At 36.3% G+C, this 23,697-nt stretch overlaps 3 protein-coding genes across 4 annotated transcripts; 1 reads left to right on the top strand and 2 right to left on the bottom strand.

Annotated features, from left to right (window-relative positions):
* The first annotated feature begins 437 nt into the window (after window positions 1-437).
* On the top strand, window positions 438-5,078 carry LOC109221210. Its single transcript, XM_019385675.1, has 4 exons — window positions 438-945; window positions 1,114-1,314; window positions 4,405-4,428; window positions 4,538-5,078. Exons 2-4 carry the CDS (start codon window positions 1,125-1,127, stop codon window positions 4,834-4,836), a joined length of 513 nt encoding a protein of 170 aa, XP_019241220.1. The 5' UTR covers window positions 438-945; window positions 1,114-1,124; the 3' UTR covers window positions 4,837-5,078.
* Window positions 5,079-5,398: 320 nt separating this feature from the next.
* On the bottom strand, window positions 5,399-12,445 carry LOC109221207 (glutathione synthetase, chloroplastic). 2 transcript variants are annotated; one of them, XM_019385672.1, is made up of 12 exons: window positions 12,014-12,445; window positions 11,597-11,766; window positions 10,191-10,266; window positions 9,500-9,630; window positions 9,123-9,245; window positions 8,958-9,038; window positions 8,696-8,776; window positions 8,536-8,605; window positions 7,288-7,409; window positions 6,719-6,858; window positions 6,448-6,637; window positions 5,399-5,898 (listed from the first exon to the last, which is right to left on the bottom strand). In XM_019385672.1, the coding sequence occupies exons 1-12, from the start codon at window positions 12,371-12,373 to the stop codon at window positions 5,775-5,777; spliced, it is 1,668 nt and encodes a 555-aa protein (XP_019241217.1). In that variant the 5' UTR covers window positions 12,374-12,445; the 3' UTR covers window positions 5,399-5,774. The 2 variants fall into 2 exon arrangements, with proteins under 2 accessions (XP_019241217.1, XP_019241218.1); XM_019385673.1 differs by having other exon boundaries at window positions 11,597-11,763.
* Window positions 12,446-14,675: 2,230 nt separating this feature from the next.
* LOC109221209 (39S ribosomal protein L45, mitochondrial) lies at window positions 14,676-23,205 on the bottom strand. The gene is made up of 13 exons (XM_019385674.1): window positions 23,050-23,205; window positions 22,769-22,809; window positions 21,943-22,035; window positions 21,689-21,789; window positions 21,365-21,442; window positions 21,126-21,208; window positions 19,887-19,938; window positions 19,550-19,639; window positions 19,363-19,431; window positions 18,973-19,074; window positions 17,967-18,035; window positions 15,583-15,639; window positions 14,676-15,088 (listed from the first exon to the last, which is right to left on the bottom strand). The coding sequence occupies exons 1-13, from the start codon at window positions 23,118-23,120 to the stop codon at window positions 15,002-15,004; spliced, it is 993 nt and encodes a 330-aa protein (XP_019241219.1). The 5' UTR covers window positions 23,121-23,205; the 3' UTR covers window positions 14,676-15,001.
* Window positions 23,206-23,697: the final 492 nt, after the last annotated feature.

Here is a 23,697-nt window from a genome sequence, read left to right as displayed (position 1 = left end):
CAAGTCATTGAAAAATAGCCTCTATTTTGCTGCAACAGAGACCGGTCCAGCATAATATACTGGAGTTCGGTGCACCTGTGTATGAACTTCCAGCATATTATGCTGAACCGGTATACTTTGTTGGCTCCAGTATAATATGCTAGAGTTCCAATATATTATACTAGAATTCCAGTATATTATGCTGGAGTATTTTCCGGATTTTGAACAGTGTTTTCGTCCAGATTTATCTTTATATGTGCTAAATTTCGATGGCTTTTGAAGCTATGGCTATTTTTGAATGACTACTTGTAAATCTGGCTATTTTTGAATTTCTCCCAAAAGTTTAGGGTGAGTGAATAATGATATGACTTTTAAAAATGGGCCAACGTAGCAAAATCAGAAACTGTAAATGACATGCCTGTGCCAGATAGGTCCATTCAATAATATAACTACTCTAGCTTCCCCACAACCACATTTCCCGGTTTTGATTAACTTTAATTCAAATGTGATTACTTCTAAATCACCTATTCTAGTGTTTGAATCATGATCAAACACTACCTTTACTACTTTCATTAAAAAGCAGAGACTTCTTCTTCACTACATAATGTCTCCGATTTTCTCTCTTCACAACTGTTCTAGTAATGTTGCATCTGTAAAGAACCCCATAATTTTCGTTTCTCTCCTTTTTGGGATCTGAGTCACTTTTACTTTCCCTAATAATAACTCAAAACACCTCAACCAACATTTGGTTTTTGATTAGCGTCTCTGTCTCTTAGAATATTGAGCTCACTACTCACTACAATCACTTTCTGCTTTATTAAGTCTTTTTCATTTGGTGGTTCACAAGGCATTTTGACAGATAGATATACACCCATTTTATTGAAGTGGGTACTTGTTCAGACTTTCTCAAATGATTGAGTTTGAGTTAAAGATTATGTAATAAAGTTTTGATCTCTTTTGACCCAGGTATGAAAAAATTGTAGTTTTTGGATGAAATGTGAAATTGGGGGTTTTCAGATTTGTTCTTTTTGTTGTCTTCTTGTAATTTCATTTTGAAAGTAAAAAGATTTGGTCTATTTGTTTGTTTCTATTACACTGACAGTTGGGTTTTTGGAATTTCTGCTGTTGTTTTAGGGGAACTTTTTATGGCTTACCCATCAGACCAGAGGTCCTCTAGTAGGGGGACAGTGAGATTTGTTATGGTTCTGTTGGGTTTGTTTCTGGTTGTTTACATAGTCAGACCACCAAGATTGCGCCACTCTTCTAAGGCTTTGGATTCATGTCCTCCTTGTTTCTGTGATTGTGAGGAGGAATCCATGCTCTCCCTGCCTTTAGGTCAGTTCATCTTTCTTTGGATGCTCAGTCTTGCTTATCTACCAAATGTTTGTTAATGGACCAAAAATGTATAGGATGTGTACTTATGTTGCCTAATTTGATCCTAATGACTAAACATAATGCCTGATTACATATTGAAGCATGTTGCATTCATCAGTTCATTTAAAGTTGAAATGCTGCTTAATAGCTTGTTTGGATGGTTGTTATATGTCGTTTTATAATGTGTCGTATTGTATTGTACTGTATTGTATTGTTTCATGAATACAATGTTTGAATAGATTGTATCTTTTGCCGTCGTTTCATGATATCACGCACCAACAATGTGAAGAATAATTTTTGCAACATTACTAAGAAAAAATATGATACAGAATAGAATTATTATATAAAAAAGATAGTATGACAACGACAACAACAATCGAGTAGAATCCCACTAGTGGGGTCTGGGGAGGGTAGACTGTACGCAAACCTTACCCCTACCCAGGGTGTAGGGAGACTGTTTCCGGAAGACCCTCGGCTCAACAGACCCAGAAAAAAGTATAAAGGATAAAATATGATTATTTAATAATAAAAAAGAACAAGATGAGAGAAAAATGCACGGCTACCACACCAAATCCGTCATTACAGAAAGTGACTTTTCATGTCTTTAATCTATGTCTGCACTCGTTTTATTCAGATATGTGATGTATATGTGGAATTTTCTCTGGGGACATCAATTGATTCTTTAAACAGAAAACTATATAACCTTCATGGGAATATTTTCTTTCTTTTTGCTAAGGTAATGTAGATGCCTTCATGGGGTTGGCTTGTCATCAAAATTGGTGAACTAATGATTCATTTTTCTATTAACGAATTGAAAAAACTGGTGGAATCCTCAAATTTATATGACCTCGCTTGTTAATTGTTACCACTTGTATAAGGCGGAGAATAAACTAAAACTAGATGTTAGAAGGAATTTCTGTGACTTGAAACCTTAGAGGTACCATATGTTCCTATTTGGGTGTGGCAAGAGACTAATCATGACAGAAGTAACTCGAAGGAGTGCATTGTGTTATATATTTAAAGACTATATCGTCCTGGTACAAAACCTAATGCTGGTAAAGACTATCGTCCTAGTAAAGACTAGGTGATTTTCTTCCCATCTATGCCTTGGTGGATTCTACCCTCATGGGTAGGGGTAAGGTCTGCGTACACTCTACCCTCCCAGACCCCACTAGTGGGATTATTAATGGGTTGTTGTTGTTGTTGTTGCTATGCCTTGGTGGATTAGGGGTGGGCATAAAATCCAAATAACCGAAAAACCGGACCGGATCGAATTAGTTCGGTATTTCGATATCGGTTATTCGGTACTAATTCGGTATAATTTTTTCAAAAGTTCGGTACTTCGGTATGGTTCTCGTTATTGAACTTCCGATACTTCGGTAAAACCGAAATACGGAAGTACCAAACTTTTGAAAAAGGAGGAAGTTGATCTTTAAGCAAATAGAGGTTTCTGTTTCTGTTGTTTCCGAAACCTTATAAAAAGGATATTCCTTACTCTAAAAATGCGAACATTCTTGTTAGAGATATAACCAGGTCATCTTTTGAGGAAGTTTTCTTCACTTTTATGACAGTGTACTAATTTTTTATCCTATTGTCTCAGAACTTTCTTTTTGTCTTCAAATACCTATGCGCGTTGGTTGTATTGGAACGATGGTGGTAGTATGTACTATGTGATGCCTCCAGAGCACATTAAAACTATAGATTGTCCTAATAAGACAAATCCATGCTTACAGACATCCCCTTTTTCGATTATTATCCCAAGGTTTGTGGAACATAGTGATGTAGCCTAGTTTTTTGTGCTTCAAATTGCCATTCCTCTCTGAATTAGTGTAGTGTGGTTGATGTTTTGTTGTCGTTTCTGCTTTACCTCTAGTTCTTTCCTTAAGATCTTTACCTCTGGAAATCCAGAACAAAACGCATTAGAAAAACTGATCTTATATTCTTATGTGAAATCTTGAATTAGAATTCACCACTTTTTCATTTACAAAGACTTGGTACGATACCAAAACCGTACCGAAACCATACCGAACCAAACAAGAAAATACCGAACCGTACCGAGCTATTTTGGTACGGTATTTGGTATGCATGATTGATAAACCGTATACCGAAGTACCATACTCTTTATTACCGTACCGAAATTCTTAAATATCGTACCGAACGCCCGCCCCTCAGGTGGATTGACTTACTTGGTACCTGCTGCTGGTGGGAGATGGCAGGTATCCCCTGGAATTAGTCAAGCGCAAAGCTGGTTGGAACATCACGGTTATTAAAAGGAATAAAAAACCAAATGTTGTTTATAGTTATACTTCCAAATTCGTAACGAGGAGTTCAGGCAGTTGATCTTGAGTTAGGTCTTCTGGGAAATTGACAAGAAGTTGGTGGAATTTGTTGAGAACAGGTGCACGTCTCAAGTTTAAAACAAAATGTTAGCGAAAGGCACTATAAGTGAAATTTCTAATTCAAGGTTCATATGAGAATTAGTGGTACTGAAAGAGGAACTTTTGCATGTTGCTGGCACATGGGAGAAAACTTTTTATGCCAGTCAAGCTTCTTCAATAATGCTTTTTGATAAATTTACATCAGCAAAAAGCAGTACAAGAGAGGGTTCAAGAAAGAGTTTTTCCAAGAGTTTGCTGAAATGATTTATTCCCTTAGCCTGATTGGAGAGACTGAATGCCTTCAAAATCAACTAAGAGTAGAGTTACTCTACTTTTGAAGAGGAGGAGGATTGTTTACATATAAGTGATGATAATATCTTGATCTTCAAATATTTAATACTATGCTGCAGTTTTAATCCTTTCGAGTTTCCAAATCAACATGCAAGATATTTGAATCATATGGCCTTCTATTTAACTGGTACAAGAAAATGTTAAAGTATATCTTTATTCAGTAGTTTCTCTTTTCTCTTGCCGTTTGATGTTGGAAAAACAGCATAACTGTTGGAAATACTTTTATCCAACGACACAGAATTGACATCCTTGATGTTCTCTTTAATTGTATCTTCCCCCCTTTCCTGCTGATTCTCATCTCCTATTATGTGTTGTTTTGCAGACATCTTAAACAGCTCATTGGCAGGTTAGTTCACTGCTTCATTTAGTCCCTGAAAAAGTTAAGGAGTGGTTTAACTTGGTTTAAGCTGCTTCTTCAAATCTTTGCATTATTTTTGTTTTTTTTGTGGATGCAGACTGTGGTAAAGACGATCCTCAAATGAATGAAGAGATGAAGAAGGATATTGCAACTTTACTATCAGAGGAGATTAACTTGCAGAAGAATGTTACTAATGATGTTTTGGATCGCACCAAGGCTCTAATTATGAGCGCCAAAAGAGCATCTTCACATTATCAAAAAGAATCAGAGAAGTGCAACATAGGGATAGATACATGTGAGGGAGGTAGGGAGAAGGCTGAAGCTGCTTTGATAGAAGAGCGCAAGCTCTCTGCATTATGGGAGGCACGAGCCATTGAGTTTGGCTGGAAGGACTAGTAAAGAATTTATTCAAAGGAAAATAACTACTCAAATTTTGTTGTCCGGTAGAGAATAGACATGCACTTGTATGCCTCTTTCTGTGTACACCCTTTTTGTGAATATGGTTTATGCTTTTGGTCTTAGGTTTTCATTCTTTGTACTTCAGATTATGTTGATTTCAGTTAATTGGTTTATTAAAAGTTAAGTGGTGTTATTACAATTCATATCTTAGTGAACATGTGTGGTTCCAATTTGGATCAGCATACTTGTGACACGAATTTTCTTGACTTGGGGACAGCATTTGATTTGATACGTTACCTGTCAATTTTGGTCATCTTGGTGCCATGTGAAACAGCCTCTTTGCCCGTCCATGTAGGGGTAAAGGTGGGTATATCTCACCCTCCCCAAACCCCACTTGTGGGAATACACTAGGTTGTTGTTGTTGTTGCCACGTGAGTACATATTGCACTTTTGGGAGTCCAGTAATGGAATAATATTTGAGAAATTACTGTGTGATACACCAACTTAACAATTACATACGGTAAAAGTTTCTTAAATACACTGTTGTAACTAAACCATATTTAATCAATACAGATTCTCCCATAAATTTATCGCTTAAGCATGGTATTACAAGCAAATGTAAATAACATGAGTAATGTGCAACAGATCATACGTTCAAATTCAGTGATCAGCTTGTAGCAGATAATTAAAGCCCTTGCATAAACAAAGAGAACTGAATTGTGTTTACAATCAAGAACTTTGGATCTACTGTCTATCTTGTGTCCACTTCTTTCAGAAAAAATATGGACCTCTATTTATTTAAGATTAAACAAGAAAAGTACAACGTAAAACAAAGAAGGTTGAACAAGCTAAAACCATGTTGTTCTAACGTAATGTAGGAAAGACTGATGCAGCCTCCACATTCAACCCAAGTAACAATGCAAGAGCCAATCTCATCAAACCAAGTATATACTGTCCAACACCGCAAAACCAGCAGCAACCCCACCCTCATTTGATGAAGAGACTTTTGTCCGCATCAAGTAACCCGACTCTTGATTGATCAGAATTTCTTTTTTGTTCCTGCATATGAAGTACATATCAATACAAGGCATTAAAGGGCAGTGATTAATTTAAAATTAAGGTTACAAAATATCCATCATTCTTACCCAATTTGTTTCTCAAAGAAAATGCATCCTATTTAACATTATGAATCAAACATAAGGTGAAAGTGGACTGGACAGTGGCTCACGGATAAGGGTCATTTCAGTGTTTCTCACCTTCTGGGAGTTAATTTTCTTTCTTGTTTCTTCTGTTTGAGGGGTTGAGGGGGGCTGGTTGAGAAATATGAGATATTTACTACTCCTTCCGGTCCAAAATAAGTGATTTTTTGGATGCTTTCACACAGATTAAGAAATCTACCTTTTAGCATTAATTAGCAATGGAATTGACCATATTAACCTTTACTATCTCACATAAACACTCCTAACACATATTCCAACACTATTTACTCCAAGGACAATGTAGGAAAAAAATAATTAATTCATTCTTGAAATCTGAAAAAATCACTTATTTTGGACCACAAGAAAAAGGTCAAAAAATCACTTATTTTGGACCGGAGGGAGTACTTACCTTAAATAAGTTCCATATATCCCAAGTTCTGATATTGTTTGTTCTTTATGAGGGATGCCTTCTCGCATTAGTATCGAGTGAGAAATGGTTGGAAAAATCCTCTGCATTAGTATAAACGCATCACTTCCAGTGCCTTCCTTCTGCAGTTTCAGAAGAGCTTCCTTCACATCTTCCCCATAGATATTGTTTCCTGAGATGAGATGATCTAATGTCAGAGATTTTGATAAAATTACAATTACAGTATACATAGAAGCAATTTCATGAGCAAGACCTCCTCCTTCTCGTTGTGGTTTCATTACATACAAGCCGGGTCTCTCAATTGCATCCTTGACTGTGTTGGATTCATCCAAACTCCACAACCCTGCAAAGCATTTTCGTAGTTTGGCAATGTCATCTTTGTTTTCAAGAAACCTGCTCATAATAAACAAGGACGAAAGTTTAACAGATTATACATATGGGCGTTCCAAGCAGTTAATTTCTCACGAGTTACAAGTGATTGCATAATCAAATTAATTAATGCACTCAGCTTACAAGGTATACATAGAGTTACTACATTTTCTTTCTGATACACTGTCTGGAATTTTATATATTTTCCCTTCGATGTTTATTTTTTTGCTTTCCCTTTAGTCCACAGGGAAAGGGTTCACGGAATGTCAATACTCATCTTTATCAAATTATGAATCACTAAATGCATTGAGTTTTGCCTTTCCAGTTTCCAAGACCCATAAAGGAGAGGAAGAGGGAATACATCAAAAATAATCGAGTCTCAACTTGAAAGACTACCTCAGCTATTAAGCTTATCAACAAATCACAAGAGACATAACTTGAATTAAATTTTACCTTTCTAGTACATTGGGTTTTGCAAGCTCTTGCTGAATCTTCTTGGTCCCAGCTAAATGATAAGAAATGGAAGGGCACTTGACTGCACGTGACTGCTCCATCAGAAGCCTAGCTCTCCACTCCTATAATAAAAAGAGTTGCATAAAACAGATCAAGAAAGACCGTTAGGTTATTGTTAGGTGCAAGCATTAGTTGAATCACAAATGAGATGCAATAGTAAAATGGACTATCTCTCTATTTGTGATCACTTCCATAGTCACATAATTGAAAAGTAATTATGAACCAAACCCAGCTCACCCTCCAAAATTTTAAATATTAAAATTGCGCGCTCATGCACACACAGAGTCAAATTAGAGATGTCTCAGAAGATTTTGTAGAAAGTAGATATGCATAACACCTTCACTAAAAGAACCACAGACTGGCTCTTTAACTGTTCCTTGAAAATGATGGGAACATATATTTATAGTTTTTATCTAACCCTGAGTTGCACATTCCAATGCTTCTGTTTCAGAATGCAATGCTCTGTAGTAATGCTTCCGTTAGATTCGTTTAAAATGCATTTAACCCCTTGCCATTTCACTGTAATACAACTAGATCTCTCTCCATCCTCAACTAAAGGACGGAAGTCTACAGTCCTCTGTCTTCCTTCTACTCTCAATCTTCATCACCAGCCTTTCCACTCAACACACTCCACCATGAGCTCATTCATCTTCTCCCCAGGTCTTCCCATTTTGCCCTCACTCTCCTTATTTAACCTTTTTTTCTGATTCAAAATATGCCTTACAAAATAGGTAGACAGCCTGTTATAAAGTTTGATCCTCCAAATACTGTAAGCTGATTTTCAACAGAAAAGTTCAGAGCTTATTCACGCATATTACAGTTTATACAATCAAACAATAAGTGAAAACGTGCATAAGCATAAAGTATGAACAACAGCACATCCACGGAAGGGAGCCAACCTGATCCACCATCCCCCGGGACACCATGCTCACTAATTTCACTACAGATTTCCCCTTGGAACTATTTTTCTTTCCTTTTTTGCTTAAGGTATTTAGGGACTCAATAAACGAATCGAGCCATGTGCACAAAATTGTGTCTGCATAGATAATGACAGTCAGCAAAGGGTGAAGTTTTGCACGTATGATCCAGCAAAAGGTGTTTAAGATCGCTTGGTGGAGCATGGGAATTCTAAAGAACGACGCTGCATAAAGTAAACTACAATGCCAAGCAGAACAAAAGTTGACTTACAGATTCTGAGTGATAGTCACATGGTGCATAGCCAGCTCTAAAATAAATGACTGCCACTGGTTCACCATCTCTGCGATCCTAAGATTTTAAGCTTCTCATATAGAAACTGCAAATACAACAGCTTTAACATTGAAATGTACTTTAGTAAAAAGTGACATACACAACGAGGGTACCATCTTCTAGAAGCTCGCCATGTGCATCAATTTCCGCTAGCGTCTTTCTGGTAGTTGTAACTTGATGTGTGTTAAAAGCTAAGGAAATATTTCCAGGAGAATTTACAAGCAAAAACCATGCCAGATGTACTACCAATCCATATTTTGTTATATTTTAAACCAACATAATTTTAACTGTCTTAAGTATGGCCATTTCCTCTTATTATGATATGCACATCAAATACAAATCCATCACATAACGTAGGATATTTTTCTCTCAGTGACGCCGAAAGCCAATGCTGATCGTACATGTTGCGCTCTTCAGCTTGAACCACAAACATAACTACAGCCCTGCATTACGTATTTAAGTTAGTGTAACTTCAAATATATTTCATTGTAGCATAAGAAACTAAACGTCTCTCGAATCAAATCAACCTTGGATCACCATATTCATTCCAAGCTTTAGCCAGTGCTTCCGCAAATTGATTTACGGAATTGTTTGTGGGAATTTTGCTAGGATCTAATGCAATGCGTTCTCTGTATTGATGAAGCAAGCTCCTGCAAATGACAGTTGAGATCCAGTTCCATATGAGCTTCAGAGGAGAAAGAGTTAACAATATGATCGGAAATTCTGAAGTAACTTTTTGAGCATTCACGCATGAATACAACAACGATTTCATCCTCTAAAAAATGAAAACAGCAAATAACTTGATAAAATTACAGTAAAGGTTCTGGATTAGAATATTAAGATAGCATTTCATAATTTCAAAAATGAAAGCTTTACCATGAAAGTTAACATAAACTAATTTTACCTGTGAAGCTCACTGACAAGACAACTTAGTCCCGAAAATGATGATGAAATAGTGTTAAGCTCAATTTGCAGAAGTAATTTAGTTTGCTCATCCAGCATATAGTCTGAGCGATGCAACCCCAAGCGTATTTCCTACATTAATGTCATATCAAATGGTAAATCATCCCCTAAAACCAAAGAAACAACAAAATACTCTGACAGTCTGACTACAACTAAGAAAAGTAGATTTAGGCACATAATTACAAAACATTCCCCTTCTTATCTCTCCTGATGATCAAATATTAGAGAATCAACATCTGAAGCAGCAAGGAGAATTTCTTTACACAACAACAACATACCCAGTATAATCCCACGTAGTGGGGTCTGGGAGGAGAGTGTGTACGCAGGCTTTACCCCTACCTTTGTGGAGGTAGAGAGGTTATTTCCAATTTTTTTTACTAAAGCACAATTGGAGAACACCAGCTCAATGATACAGGACCCAAACAAAATTATGGTGATTGATATCTAGTATTAGGAATATCAAAATCACGTAACAACCCCACAGAACTAGGAAACTTGACTTCGTCAGTTTATGCTTTACACTCAACTGAGAAAACTAAAGAAGTTGAAAAGAAATGTCAATATATAAAGAGCTTACAAATGCAGTACACGCATTACGAAAATTGAATATGTATGCATAGATCAAACTGTACCTCTTTCTTGTTGATTTTTAGCATCTTGGAGTGGATTTCTAGTAGTCTGGAGGTGAAAGGATCAACTTTTTTCGTCCTACGATATAAAGCAGATAAAGGTCAGACCTGATCTGCCCAAATCTCCTGATTCAAAAGATACTCGCATTCACAAAGAATAATGTATGTAATCCTTGAAGGAAGAGATCTCAAAAACATTAGATGCCTAGTTCGGATCGATTTCACCCAAAAAAAAAGGAGAGAAAAACAAAACTAAGAATGGTTTTCCTATTTGAAACTGCAATATTCAGAAAATCATTAAGTAGAGGCTATTTTTATGGTATTTGATCAATACTTGTAAAGAAGTTCTACGTGATTTTAAACTTATTTTAAGAAGCTCGTGGAGTAAATTTGGTCATCCAGTGAATTCCAATTTTCATGGGAACTTAGTCTTTGGTCCATGGACTTCCAAAAGCAACATTCTATCACTAAAATTACTGAAAGTTGTGATGTCATTATGTCAATAGAACCTTTATTTTCATAAATGTCATGTCAATGGCATATTACGTAGGTATCTCAGTGTTTATAATCATGTTTCCAACATCAGATTGCTACCAAGGCCTAACTGTATATGCCAATAGAAACTAGCAGACACATTTTGTTGAAGAGACAGTAATATTATATTAAGACGAATTGTACAAAGTAAAGGACTTTCTGTTACACCAAAACGGTTTAAGAAAGAAACTCGAATAACAATTAAGCATAAATTGTACAAAGTGAAGGACTTTCTGTTACACCAAAACGGTTTAAGAAAGAAACTCGAATAACAATTAAGCATAACTACAGGAGGACCAAAAAAGGCTGCATCTTTGACATTTCAAGCAGTAGGAAATGAAGGAAGCACTCAAGTATCACTGATTTTGTGGGCCAGGGATGATATTAGCTGAGTCAAACGAGATTACTATTACGGGGACTGGCTAAAAGTATCAGAAACAGGTTATCTCCATTGCGCACAAGAGCTCCCACAGAGAATGGCATTTAAGCTTCACACAACTCTAAAAGAAGTACCATTATCTCTTTCAATTCCCAAAGACCTGAACTATGTTATATGTCAGCCAGGATAAACAAGTTCAAGTATACAGGCATATATACTAGACACTTGTGCATTCTGTTTCAGTACATTTTTAAGGGCATAATAAGCACAGTAGCGAAGGGGAACCTTGGAGCAACGGTCAAGTTGTCTCCGTATGACCTATTGGTCACGGGTTCGAGCAGTGGAATCAGCCACGCTTGCATCAGGGTAGGCTACCAACATCATATCTCCGGGTACGAGCCTTCCCCGGACCCTAGGTGAACAGGATGCTTTGTGCACCGGGCTGCCCTTTTAATAAGCACAATAGCAATTATGTGAAAATGAGAAAATTGCCAACCTAGACAGTGATTGCTGCAAAAATTCTCCATCCTGACTCACACGATCGACGAGCTCATTAAAAATAGGAGCAACTTCACAAGCTTGATTCCATTGACTTTCAGGGAATGACATTGGTAAAAGAGCAACTGGAGCATGAACCATACCAACACCAGGAACAGTTCCTGACTTCTTCAAATTTCAAGAAAACACAATTATAACAGGAGAGAAATAACACCTAACAACCTTCTTGATCAACAAATTACAGAAGATACAATAAAGCACCAAACTTTAATAAAAATAGTACAAGAAATAAAATAAAAAACCAAACTTTTCATAGATAATTCAGTAATATAATCTCCTTTCTCTGCGATTAAACAAAAAAAAAAAGGGGGGGGGGGGGGGAATAAATAAAGTTTATATTGACATAAAGACTGACCTCTGAATTCCTGTCACCAACAACAAGACCACGAAGAGAGCAAAAGACAAGTGCATCATAAGAAAGTTTCTGCAGCAATTTCGGGTCAATATCATGAGGATCAACAATGGGTTTCACAGAATCTTCCACTTGGGTCTGCATTTTTTTAGCACACTTCAATGGCAAGAATACTGAAAATGGGGATTTGGGTATTAAGATTTTGGAAGATTTGTGAAGACGGGGTTCCAAGAATCTAGTGGGTGAGCAGAAATTTAAAGAGTTTGAGTGTGATTCTTGGAGTTGAAAAGGAGCGGTAGCACAATAGCGTGTTAAGCAAGTGGTGCTGCTTTGTGAAAAAGATGAAGAATAGCCGCTGCCCATTTTGACATTCTTTGGACCCCTCCTTTGTGTTACCTTATTATCGTCCAAAGTGCCCTGAGGAGAATCTGTGTTTTTTCTTATTTAATTATGGGACCAGTCGAAAAAGAAGATGCTATAAATTATCAATTAATCCCATATAATTAAGTATTATCTCCAATGAACCCACTCTTTTATTGAACAATGGGAAGATGTCACCGTTTACATCAAGAAACTGGCAAGTTAGTCAAAAACTATCTATATTTATGACAAACTAGAGTATCAAAGGAGTAGGAAAATTTTTCTTGTGGTTTTTTCCAAAGTATTGTGCAATCCAAATAAATTATCACCGTCATTCCATCATGTTATTTCACTTACAATAAAATAGAAGAGTGACATACTATAACCGATTAAATTGATCTAATAATGTAAAAAGTCTATTTAATTGCCAATGCTTAGTTCCGTCCTTATATCCCCTTCATATGGAGGTTTTTTTTTCTCCTCATGCCTATATACATCAAGGGGTTAGATAGTGTAAAATATGAAGTCAACAATTCTTTTTTTGAAATTTCTAATCGATAAACGGCTCATTTGAGATTGTGTATGTAAAAAATATCTTAGAATGAGTGTTTATTTAACAATTATCTAAGTTTATCTAACTTGAGGAGTTGGTAAAATGAGTACGTTTCATAACAATCTTTCTGACGAAAATGCTAAAAGTGGATACATTTGGATGTCAATTATTATTATTTTTTTTGTTGACATTCATATATGTTCAAACAAATGCTATATTGCATACGTTTAATTGTCCAGGATGTCATTTCAATTTCGTATGTTCGTGATTATATACCAACAACAATGGATTAGAAATCTTAATTGCGATCAATAGACAATTATCGACATAAATACTGTAGTTATTAAATTATAACCTTCGTAACCATCTGAGTTTGAATCGATCTATCCAACTGGGGCATCGTTGATACCATCCCTACAACAGGGTTCCTCTATCAGAGGATTTTTTCTTAAAAGACGAAACAATCTTCCTAGAAACAATAGGAAATCTTTCTCTATTCATTTAATAATATCTGTTTCACCTATGATTTACTTATTCTGATCCCAATTTTCATTTACATTCGAGCCCACCTTGAGAATTGATTTCAATGGCTTTAGCTCTTCTTTTACTTGCTCTTTGATGGAAGGCACTTTCTCTGTAGATTTCTTTTTCTTCATCTTCTTCTTACTAAAATAAATCTCCTCCACATTATCATTTATGCTAACCATTTTCTTTGGAGCTTTATTTTGAGTTTCCATTGATGGTCTAGGGGCTTCATCCTCAACAATCTCGTCACCTTCATTCTCTTCATTGGTTAGCTGAGAAAGATCATTTTCTCCATTTTTTAGGACTGAATCATCTTCAACTGCAGTTTCTTCCAACTTGGGAAGTACATCAGAAGTCGAATCTTCAGAATGCAGAATCTGTTCATTGCTTGAGCTATTCCTGTTACCTGGATTAGCTCGAGATTGGCTCGTTTTGACCAAACTGTAATTCATGGAGTCACCCAAAGTCACAGGTTTGATAGCTTCAGCAGCAAGGCTCTGCACAACAAATTCGAAGAGCCTATTGATAATAAGGAAGCCATTGCGCCAAGAATAATCCAAACTCGTGATCATGTTAACATGACCTGCAGTAGTATCTTTGAACAAGTTGAATAGCCATCTACAGATGGATAAACTGTAGCACACAGGGCATCGAAAAGACATTATATAACACAAGAATTCATTGCAAATGCCAAGGAGCTGGATCTTGTTTTCTCTTTTGTCCATTTCTTGGTCTGTTTTAAGAAAGGAAATTGAAAAAATAATGTAGGCTTTTACACTGATGTAGCCATTAGATTCTTTCTGCCAAAGACAAGCAACAGTTGCAAGCAATGTTCCTTTTCTTTTCTTGGGAGCAAAAACAAAGGCAAAACCAGATAGCATCTTATATTTCCCCTCCATAAACTTATAGGGCTTCAAGGTTTTATTCCTTCCTTCTTTCTCAACTTTGAGTTTCTTACAAATGATTACCAAAGAAGGGGCTCTGATTGTCAATTTCAGCTTTGAGAACATGAAGCCAATTGAACAAGGAAAACTAATAAAGAGGATTAAAGTAGTTGTTCAGCTTCAACTAAGCACAATACTTTGGAACAACGAAATGCTATTTGATCAGAGGAGCACATGAAGAGAACGAAACCAAACAAGATGGATTACCATTTACCAAGCGATGAAGCAAGTGAATATGCTTCTCCTTACACAATTTTCACCAAGTCAAAGGAAAGACTTTCCCTGAAATCACACTGACAACTCTTTAAAACAATTCCAGAAAACAAAATTACATCTTTATAGGTGTTCCTTTAAGAACAATTATGCAGGACTTGCACCTGCTTATTGAGTCATAAAATGGCAGCTACACAAGTCTAAAGGAAAATTTTCTGAATTTTCTGAATGGACTACTGAATAAAGCACATGAAAGTACTCTTCAACCCAAGTGGAAGTCCCCAAATAATTAGCTCGAGAGAAACCAAAGACATGTGTGTCTAAGGGTTGAATAAGTTACAAATTCTAGCATCTTACAAAGTTGAAGAAAACCATTTCCTCTTCACAACAGTCTATCTAAACTTTGATTCGTCCACATAGACGCCAGTATGCTCCAGGGTGGAAGAGAGACTTCTCAAAAACCCATATATCACGTACCAAGACCTGGATTGGGAAAAAAAACAAATATGAGAATACAGTGCTTCCTACTACTATTGAGTAGGTAGTCAGATAGTTGTACTTGCTACCAAAATGCTTCACTAACATACTATGATGGTGGAAAACTGTAATTTCAGCAGGAAAATACCAAATTATTTAGACCTTGTAGGTCTCATTGTCACTAATATCTGCGGTTAACTTAGCAGCCCTTTACCAGATGCAACCAGGAATGCTTCTTCTTCTTTTTTTAATATTTAAAGTTTTAAGAGGCTTGAAAGGTAATGCTTCTGGCATCCCACAATCCATATGTTAATATCCTAGATAGATATTTGTAAGATAGGAAGCCATTATCTAGGGTTCTAGTCTAGATAACCACTATTCAGCATTCACCAATTTTGGGGTGTAGAAAAGTGACTTTCTTCACAGTGATGTAGGATGTTAATTCAGTCAATGAAATTGGCATTTGCAAGAATGCATTATACATTCTCTCTATCACATACCTCCTTATTTCTATCTCCAGAGACAACAGCTCCTTTCCCGTCATATGCCTCAAACTTCTGCAATAATAGCTTAATATCAACACAGGACAGTCATTTCTAATACCCTATACGGCATAAAAAGTTAAAAACAATAGACGTGTTGATCTTTTAAATTTTCAATATTAAAAGTAAAACTGCACTCTTGGAAACTAAATGGAGTTCCTCTGGACTAGTAAAACATGAGAGAGGCTATTCTCCAATTATTTCATTTTCTACAGACTGATTTTCTCAGGTGATATGATGATTAAAATCAAGGACATGAGCGCTTAGCCAGCTTTCATATTCATTGAAAAGTTAATATATAAATTTTGATAAAGGTTCTTAAATTTTCTAAAGGGCCTTAGAACAATTTGGAGACAGATCTTAGAGTCTAAAGGTTTCTGGTTGAGCGGGACCAACACGGAGTACTTCGAGTGCAAGTTCAGTGACGAATCTCGTGAGGCGGACGAGGAAGTGAGGATTGGTACACAGGTCATCCCCAAGCGAGAAAGTTTTAAGTATCTGGGGCCAATAATCAAAGGAAACGGGAAGATTGACGATGATGTTACACATCGTATTGGAGTGGGGTGGATGAAATGGAAGCTCGCATCTGGTGTTTTGTGTGATAAGAAGGTGCCATCAAGACTTAAAGGTAAGTTCTATATAGTTGTTTTTAGACCAGCCATGTTGTATAGCGCGGAGTGTTGGTTATTCAAGAACTCTCACGCTCAGAATATGAGCGTAGCAGAAATGAGGATGGAAATGAGGATGCTAAGATGGAAATGAGTGTTGGTTAGTCAAGAACTCTCACGCTCAGAATATGAGAGTAGCGGAAATGAGGATGCTGAGATGGATGTGTGGACATACTAGGAGAGATAGATTAGGAACGGAGTTATTTGGGACAATGTAGGAGTGACTTCTGTGGTTAACAAGATGAGGGAAGCGAGGTTGAGATGGTTCTGGCATGTGATGAGGAGATGCACAGATACCCCGGTGAGGAGGTGTAAAGGGCTATTGTGGGTCTAAAGAGAGACAGAGGTAGGCAGAAAAAGTATTAGGGAGAAGTGATTAGACAGGATATGGCACATCTCCAACTTACCGAGGACATGATCCTAGATAGGAGAATGTGGAGGTCGAGGATTAGGGTAGAAGATTAGTAGGTAGTCGAGTTTAGAATTACCATATATGTTCCGTGTTTCTCATATCATGTGTATATTATCATTCTCGTATTATCTTAGCCTTCAATTTTTATTACTACCCGTTGTTTCCCTTATGTCGGTTTTCTTATTGCCCTGTTATTTTGTTGTTGTTACTATTCTTGTCTTCGTTGTTTTCAACATGGCCTCTTCACTATTATTGTTCTTGTTCAACCTGCCGAGTGTTGTCCTATAATATTTTTCAACTCCTGACAAGAACAACAAAATCTCTTCCTCAGACCCTCAAAGTTTATTCCTTTTCTTATCCATAAGTGGAAGCAGGATCTATTAGTTTAAAGGTAGCAAGATAAGGTTTTATTCCTTTTCTTATCCATAAGTTGCAGCAGGATCTCTTAGTCTCAAGGTAGCGAAATAATGCTGATATGATGCCTACATAACTCTCTCTTTTTGAGGCTTATTTAACAACCACAAAATTAATTTATCTTAACTTTTCTTTATTGCGCAACGTGACCAAAGCATAAACATAATTTTCAAAACACTAGTGAATAAATCTGCAAAAATCAATTAACTTAAGTCCTTTTACAGACAAAGAATCAAGTTTGTCATTAACTCAAAGTCATTATCATTTGCAAGCACAGTCCAGTAGTGCATCTCTTTTGGGTACAGAGGCCACTGGTTCATGAATAAGCAGCTTGAAACTAGAAACTGATCTTTCAATACTCTTCTTTCTTTCCTTGCAAGCAGGAAATTTTCATGAGCTAAAGTAGTCTATCAAAACCAAAAAAGCAATTAGGTCAACTCACTGCCTACTGCCATGACATGGTTCAAGTTTAAGGTTGTGTACACGGGACCCCGTTTTAGGCACTAGGGATAGGAGAACACCAAACGGCACCTATTCCCTTCATTCTTTTCTCAAGTCTTGATCAGAATGGTGACATTATCTTTTGCTTGTCTTTTTTTCTGTTCCGAGTAATTCTCTATAGAATGGATGTCTTTGATTGCCATGTTGATTAATAATTAGCAGTGAACAAACATTACCCGCCAGGTCATATCAACAGGTTTGGATGTCAAGTGTTACAACCGAATCAAGCATTACAATCATGAGATGCAGAAAAGTTGAAACAACTACAACACCATTGACGGGAGCAGGCATCAGCACCAAATGAGCTCAGAACAGTCCAAAAAAATACGATTTACCGGCTAGTTTACCTGCTTAGACAGAAACTCAAGTGTAAGCTGTATGAACGCCTTATTAAGATCATTTTTATCAACACCAATCTGCAAAAGAAGCGGCTACAGAGTTCTATCATTGCAAAACTGAGAGGGGGTAAAAGTTCAAGGACCAGACTTTCAGATGAATAATCACTTGGCAGAGAGAAAATCTGAAGGACAATGAAATTCCTTTTTCTTTTTTTTTTCTTGTTACATAATAGAGGTTCCATTTGATGTTAAATTTCTGAATTTTTTGGGAAAATAGATTTGAGTGGAGGAGAAGGGTAAACAATTTAACAGCAGAAAGTAAAGAGCTTTCAGTTCACATAATCTTTTGTGAGCGCCCTATAGTTTGGCTTTGTCTAAAAAGGGTAAGAAGAAGTCCAAGACAAATATATGATATCAAAAACTGAGTAGAAAAGCAACTCAAAAACTTCCAATATCCAAATAGCCTCTAAGGCATTAATCTTTATCATCCCAGTTAAACTAGAACTCTCTCCCAATCAATCGCATGGTAACCTCATCTTAAGTTAAGACATAGGCAATGTCACAGGCACAAAAGCTAATAACATTATCAAAAGCTGTAGTACACTTATTTTAAAATTTATACCCTGATGGGTTTTGTTATCAACCCCATTGAATATAGTTTCTCCAAGAAAGACGATTACCAAAACCAACCCAGGAAGAAAACTTATGAAGGGTCAGCAAAAAAGGCTTTGCTCCTGAAAAACCAAATCAGAGAGGCCAAAAAAAGTAGATCAGATCTATCACATGATAAAAGTGGCCATCAGAACCCGAGGACGAGAATTTATAAAGGGTCAGCAGAAAAGGCTTTGCTCCTGACAAACCAAATAAGAAGAGACCAAAAAAGTAGATCATATCTATCACAAGAAAAAGGAATCATCTTGAACTCCACCTAGTGTCCTGGTAGTTATATAAGATTCCCTACACATGCAAATCAAGGCAGTTACAAGCTTAAGCATGGTTAAGGTTTGGTACTTGCCAATCGAGCTCGCAGAGTTCGCACTTTTACAATTGGTTCAATTAGTTCCCAGTAGACAGTAGGCCACACTGATTCTCGTTGCTTGATCTCATTCTTGAGAGCCTGTCTTGTAAGATCAAAGGAAGAAATATGTCAAACAAACTAGTTTTGGTTTTTAAATCAGAAAGAAGGAATTAACTAATGGCCCATGACAGACATAGATAACACTGCACCACCTCGACCGCCAACTATGTATAAAAATCAAAGTGGTCCAAGATCCACTCACACAAACAGTACCTAACCCCATGCCAAAAGCATAATCTCGACATTTCATCCAAATGACCAGGTTAAGCAGTAAGATTGAAGGCTCTGTAAGAATTCAGAATAAAAATACCAGGTAAAAGAACGTACAGAGTACATATGCTCCGTGACTAATTTCCTCAAAGGTGTCTTTCCTCCATTTGCCATTTGCGTATTTATCTGAAAGGGAAAAGGCAGAAATACACACGAGTCAAATGCTGAACATAAAATATGTAACAAATACACAGAAACCAGAGATTGATGATAACTCAAAAGTCTAATTATGAAAAAAGCGCACCTCTTTGTATATGCCAACTGCTTCAGCATAGAACTTTTGTTTTGAATATCCACCTTTTCGTAATTTAGCAATGGCATATGCACTTTTGAGCTGCAAAGACAAATTTGATGCATAAAAAACTAATCACAATAAGGATAAAGGACATGCAATCAGAACTTTGTGCGTACTCACCCTTATATAATCTCAATAAAAGTTTTTAACCACTCAGAGTCTAGGTAAAGGAATATGCTACAAGGGAAAGAAATTTTAGAATAGCAGATCTTGAAACAATTTCTTTTGGTGAAGCAGCAGATACACAAAAGGGTGTATACATAGATAATGGTACGCAAATAATTACCTCTGAACTAAGTTCCTCCTTTGTCCTTTTCCAACCACTTCTAGTGAAATACCTGACATCAACATTACAAAAGTTGAACAAAGATAGTTTTGCACGATAACACTAATCACTTTTAATTTTATGTATAATTAGTTTGGTCTAGAAAGATGGTGTTGTTTTCATCCCTTCATGATGAATTAAGGATAGTGGTCTATGAAAACTGAACTAAGCACAACTAAAAGAATAATGATCCTTTTCTTTCTTTGGTAAGTAATGTTAGAATTTTGCATAGAGCAAAATGGACATAGAGTAGTTGTATAGCCAACCCCAACTAATTTGGGATTGGAGGCTCAGTTGATTAATTGGATGATTGAATGCAAGAATTTGTTAATAGTACAATCAGTAAGTGCAGGGAGTACATAAGTTGGTTTACACAGGCCTACTCCTTGCCGAGGGCCTGTGCACCCCCGGGATTAGTCGGGGCTCTTAGAGACTCGGACACCCGGTGCAAATCAAAAAAAAAAAAAAAAGATATATGCCTGTAAGGAACTGATGAACAGATGAAGCCAAGGTGAACTCTTCTGCCATTCCCTACTTTGAACTAAGCGTTTTTCTTTTTTGATAAGGTATTTATTGATAAGTGATAACAGACCAAGACAGTACTGCAGCAAGTACAAAAAGCAGGACTTGTTTACATTACAGGTTCAAAGATTCTAACAAGTCCAGCATGTCATACATACTAAAAACAAAATTTAGTCCAAATTTTGAACACTTCTATATTTGACAACATGAAGTATCTCCTTTTGTCTTCAAAGCACCTCCTATTTCTATTTTGAACTAGAATATTGCTAATAAAATAGTCCATTGGTTTTCTTATATGTTTCAATACACCAACCCCGTAAGAACTTACTACCTCTTCTGTGCACCATGGTGCTTGCTGTCCATATTTAGCTTACCCCACTTTTCTCCACATTATACTTTTTTACTTATGACACCTTCTCTTGTGAGCATATAGTTACATCCTGTCCAAGTCAATGCCATTAACTAGAGCAAGAATTTGACGGTTCCCATTTATCAAAAAATAATAAAAAGAATTGGGCGGTCCCAGATTGCCACACCAAAAGTTACCTAAATACCATAATATTTCTCTGTTAGATATACACTAAAACTGATTCCAGAGAGTATTCTCTTATATTTAGATGTTAATCAGAAGAGAGAGCAGCCAAAATTGATAGCCAATTTTACGAGAAGTCTTCATACCTCTTCCAGAATGGGATTTTTTCACGAGGGGCATAAGGATCATATACGATTCCAGGACTCACCATAGACACTTTGACTGCTCCCTATAGATGGAAAAAATTAAAAACTTAAACGTTTATCCAACTTAATTCTAAAAGCTGTAACAGATTAACGTGTTATATACTAACAAGTAACAACCAAAATGAAACGATGCATATTCATTCATCATTAGCAGTATCCCCATTAAAAGGTTTTGTTACCATTTGTCGTGCTTGGGCTGGAGCTTTTGCTTGCGTTGTAACTGATCGCATGTAACCATAGCTTATTGGCTCCTGCATCTACATGGAAAGTGAAAGTGATGGGAGTAATCAAAGCTATCATTCAACAAAATATTCCTAATGATTCTCTTGACTTTCAAGACGTTTTATCAAACACAAGGTGCTGAAACGACTTGAGACAGCTAATAGTTACTCAGCAAGTTAAAACTTCGATAAAATGCTCACAAAATAAGAATTACAAAAAGAAAAAGAAAAACAAAATGGGCTCCTGATACAATTTTGATATTTCTTTTAAATATAACTTACCGTAGTGGAATGGAGCATTGGTTTATCTCCAGATGTCCAGGGAATACCTCCGTGATCCTTATGTACGCAGGATGATATGCTCCTCAATGTGAGATGTGGAACTGACCACAGGAGTAGACAGTTCAAGTAAGAAAGATCTTCGTTCTAATAATAGCTCAAAATTCAAATTTTAAAAGGGAGAATGGTCAACCAAAAGAAAAAAGGAAAGAAAATGAAGAAAGAAATTAGTGGATTTAGAGTGAGTAGTCTTTCACCAAGAGAACAGGTCTTTGCCATAGATCTATTATTCCATCGATGGAAGTCCGTCCATTTATATAAGCAAGAGGAATTGCTCCAGCACTTTGTATCTGATTACAGGGAAAGACGATTCATTCCATTACAGATAGAGTTATCCACTAATAAGAACTAAATGATTGAAACGCAAAAAAGACAGCAGAAATTGTAAATGGGATAATCAGAAAACAACATATTTATTCCAATGAGAATGCAATTAAGCTATACGTACACCAGTTTAATATAGCATATCAGTGTAACCAATCCCATTAAGTGAACACGACACTCTTAATAGAAGGGAAAATGATCAAATTTACTCCTGTACTATCCAAATTAGAGCAACGTTACCCTCCGTTAATTTTTTGGTCTAATATACGCTCACTATCATGAAAAAGTCTCGTTTTTTTGCTCTTGACCACTAATGGAGCTCCAACCTGAGGGTTAGTTTAAACCATAGTCAACCATTGAGGGTAAAAATGGACCCTTTTTCTGGAGGTTTATGGACACCTGGAGTCCACCTATTTCATGCTGAAATGCCGGTAATGGCAAGGGCAAATATGAGAAGATTTGCTAATGGCAAGGTTATGAAATGTCCAAAGGTGTAACAGAGGATTGAGCAATTTTGGAGAGCACAGGGGTAAATTTGGATCGTTTCCCTAAAAACAATTAAAAGGTACAATTCATTCGCCTATTCCACTTATATCATTCCATCAGCTTCTAGACACAACCAAAATGAAGTAAATTTCAACAACCCCATTTGAGAAATAGAACATCAGCACGCATTTAGCGTTATATGCATATACATACCATTTGCAATAGATTTTGAATAGCTTCTTGAGCTGGTTAGCCTGCATTATCAGAAAAAGGTCAGACATGAAACAAAGAGACACACTTAATCCAAAAAAATGTTTTTTTTAAAAAAAAGCATCAAACAAGATAATGGAAAAAAGGATAGCTGTCTTATTGCTGATAAACTCGATATCGTATGTAGATAAATTACCAGTCTTTGGAGTAAAAATTATATATGCATTACACGAATTTGAGAATACAGAATAAAAAATAACTGAAATTATAATTAAGCTACTTACAAGGTAGAAAAGTCTCGAATTTCAAGTGTTTGATAGATGTTTCGAAGCGTGTGATATCGCCCTAAAGCCATCTACGATCAAGGAGAGCGGAGACAGAACGGAAAAGGAAGGTTTTTGGAATTTGGAGAAGAGGGTTTAAGGAGGATTTGTTTGCTCCTTCGCAGCATAACTTAGCTGGTAGTTCTTACCACTTAATGACTTCCACCTGTCACCATTTTTAAAAAAAAAAATCCATTTTCTGGTTTTACACTAATTTCTTTTTTGCACCAGGTTTTACCCTTTTGTATGACGAAAAGTTTTGAAATTATTTTTCTATTGTGCTTGATTGGCGAGTGTAAAATATTTTTTTTTTAAATAATTATTAAAAATTAATAATAGTATTAGCAAATCAAATTAAATGACAAGATTTCTAGATTCGAAGAGAAGACATCAAAGTTTCATTATAATTATTATTTTTACTAATAAGGAGACTTATAATATTAGAAATTAAGTAACCTAAGAGTTGTAATTATTACAAACCAAGACTGTTCAAACGTTTAAGAGCCCGTTTGGTTGGGCTTATTTTAAGTGTGTATTGGAAAAAATTGAGTTTATATATATTGAAGTAATTGAAAGATGACATGTCATGACACGAAGCCTGGTCAAAGA

This window comes from Nicotiana attenuata, unplaced genomic scaffold (genome assembly GCF_001879085.1).
Source record: "Nicotiana attenuata strain UT unplaced genomic scaffold, NIATTr2, whole genome shotgun sequence".
NCBI lineage: Eukaryota > Viridiplantae > Streptophyta > Magnoliopsida > Solanales > Solanaceae > Nicotiana > Nicotiana attenuata.
This window is presented reverse-complemented; position numbering and strand designations above follow the sequence as displayed.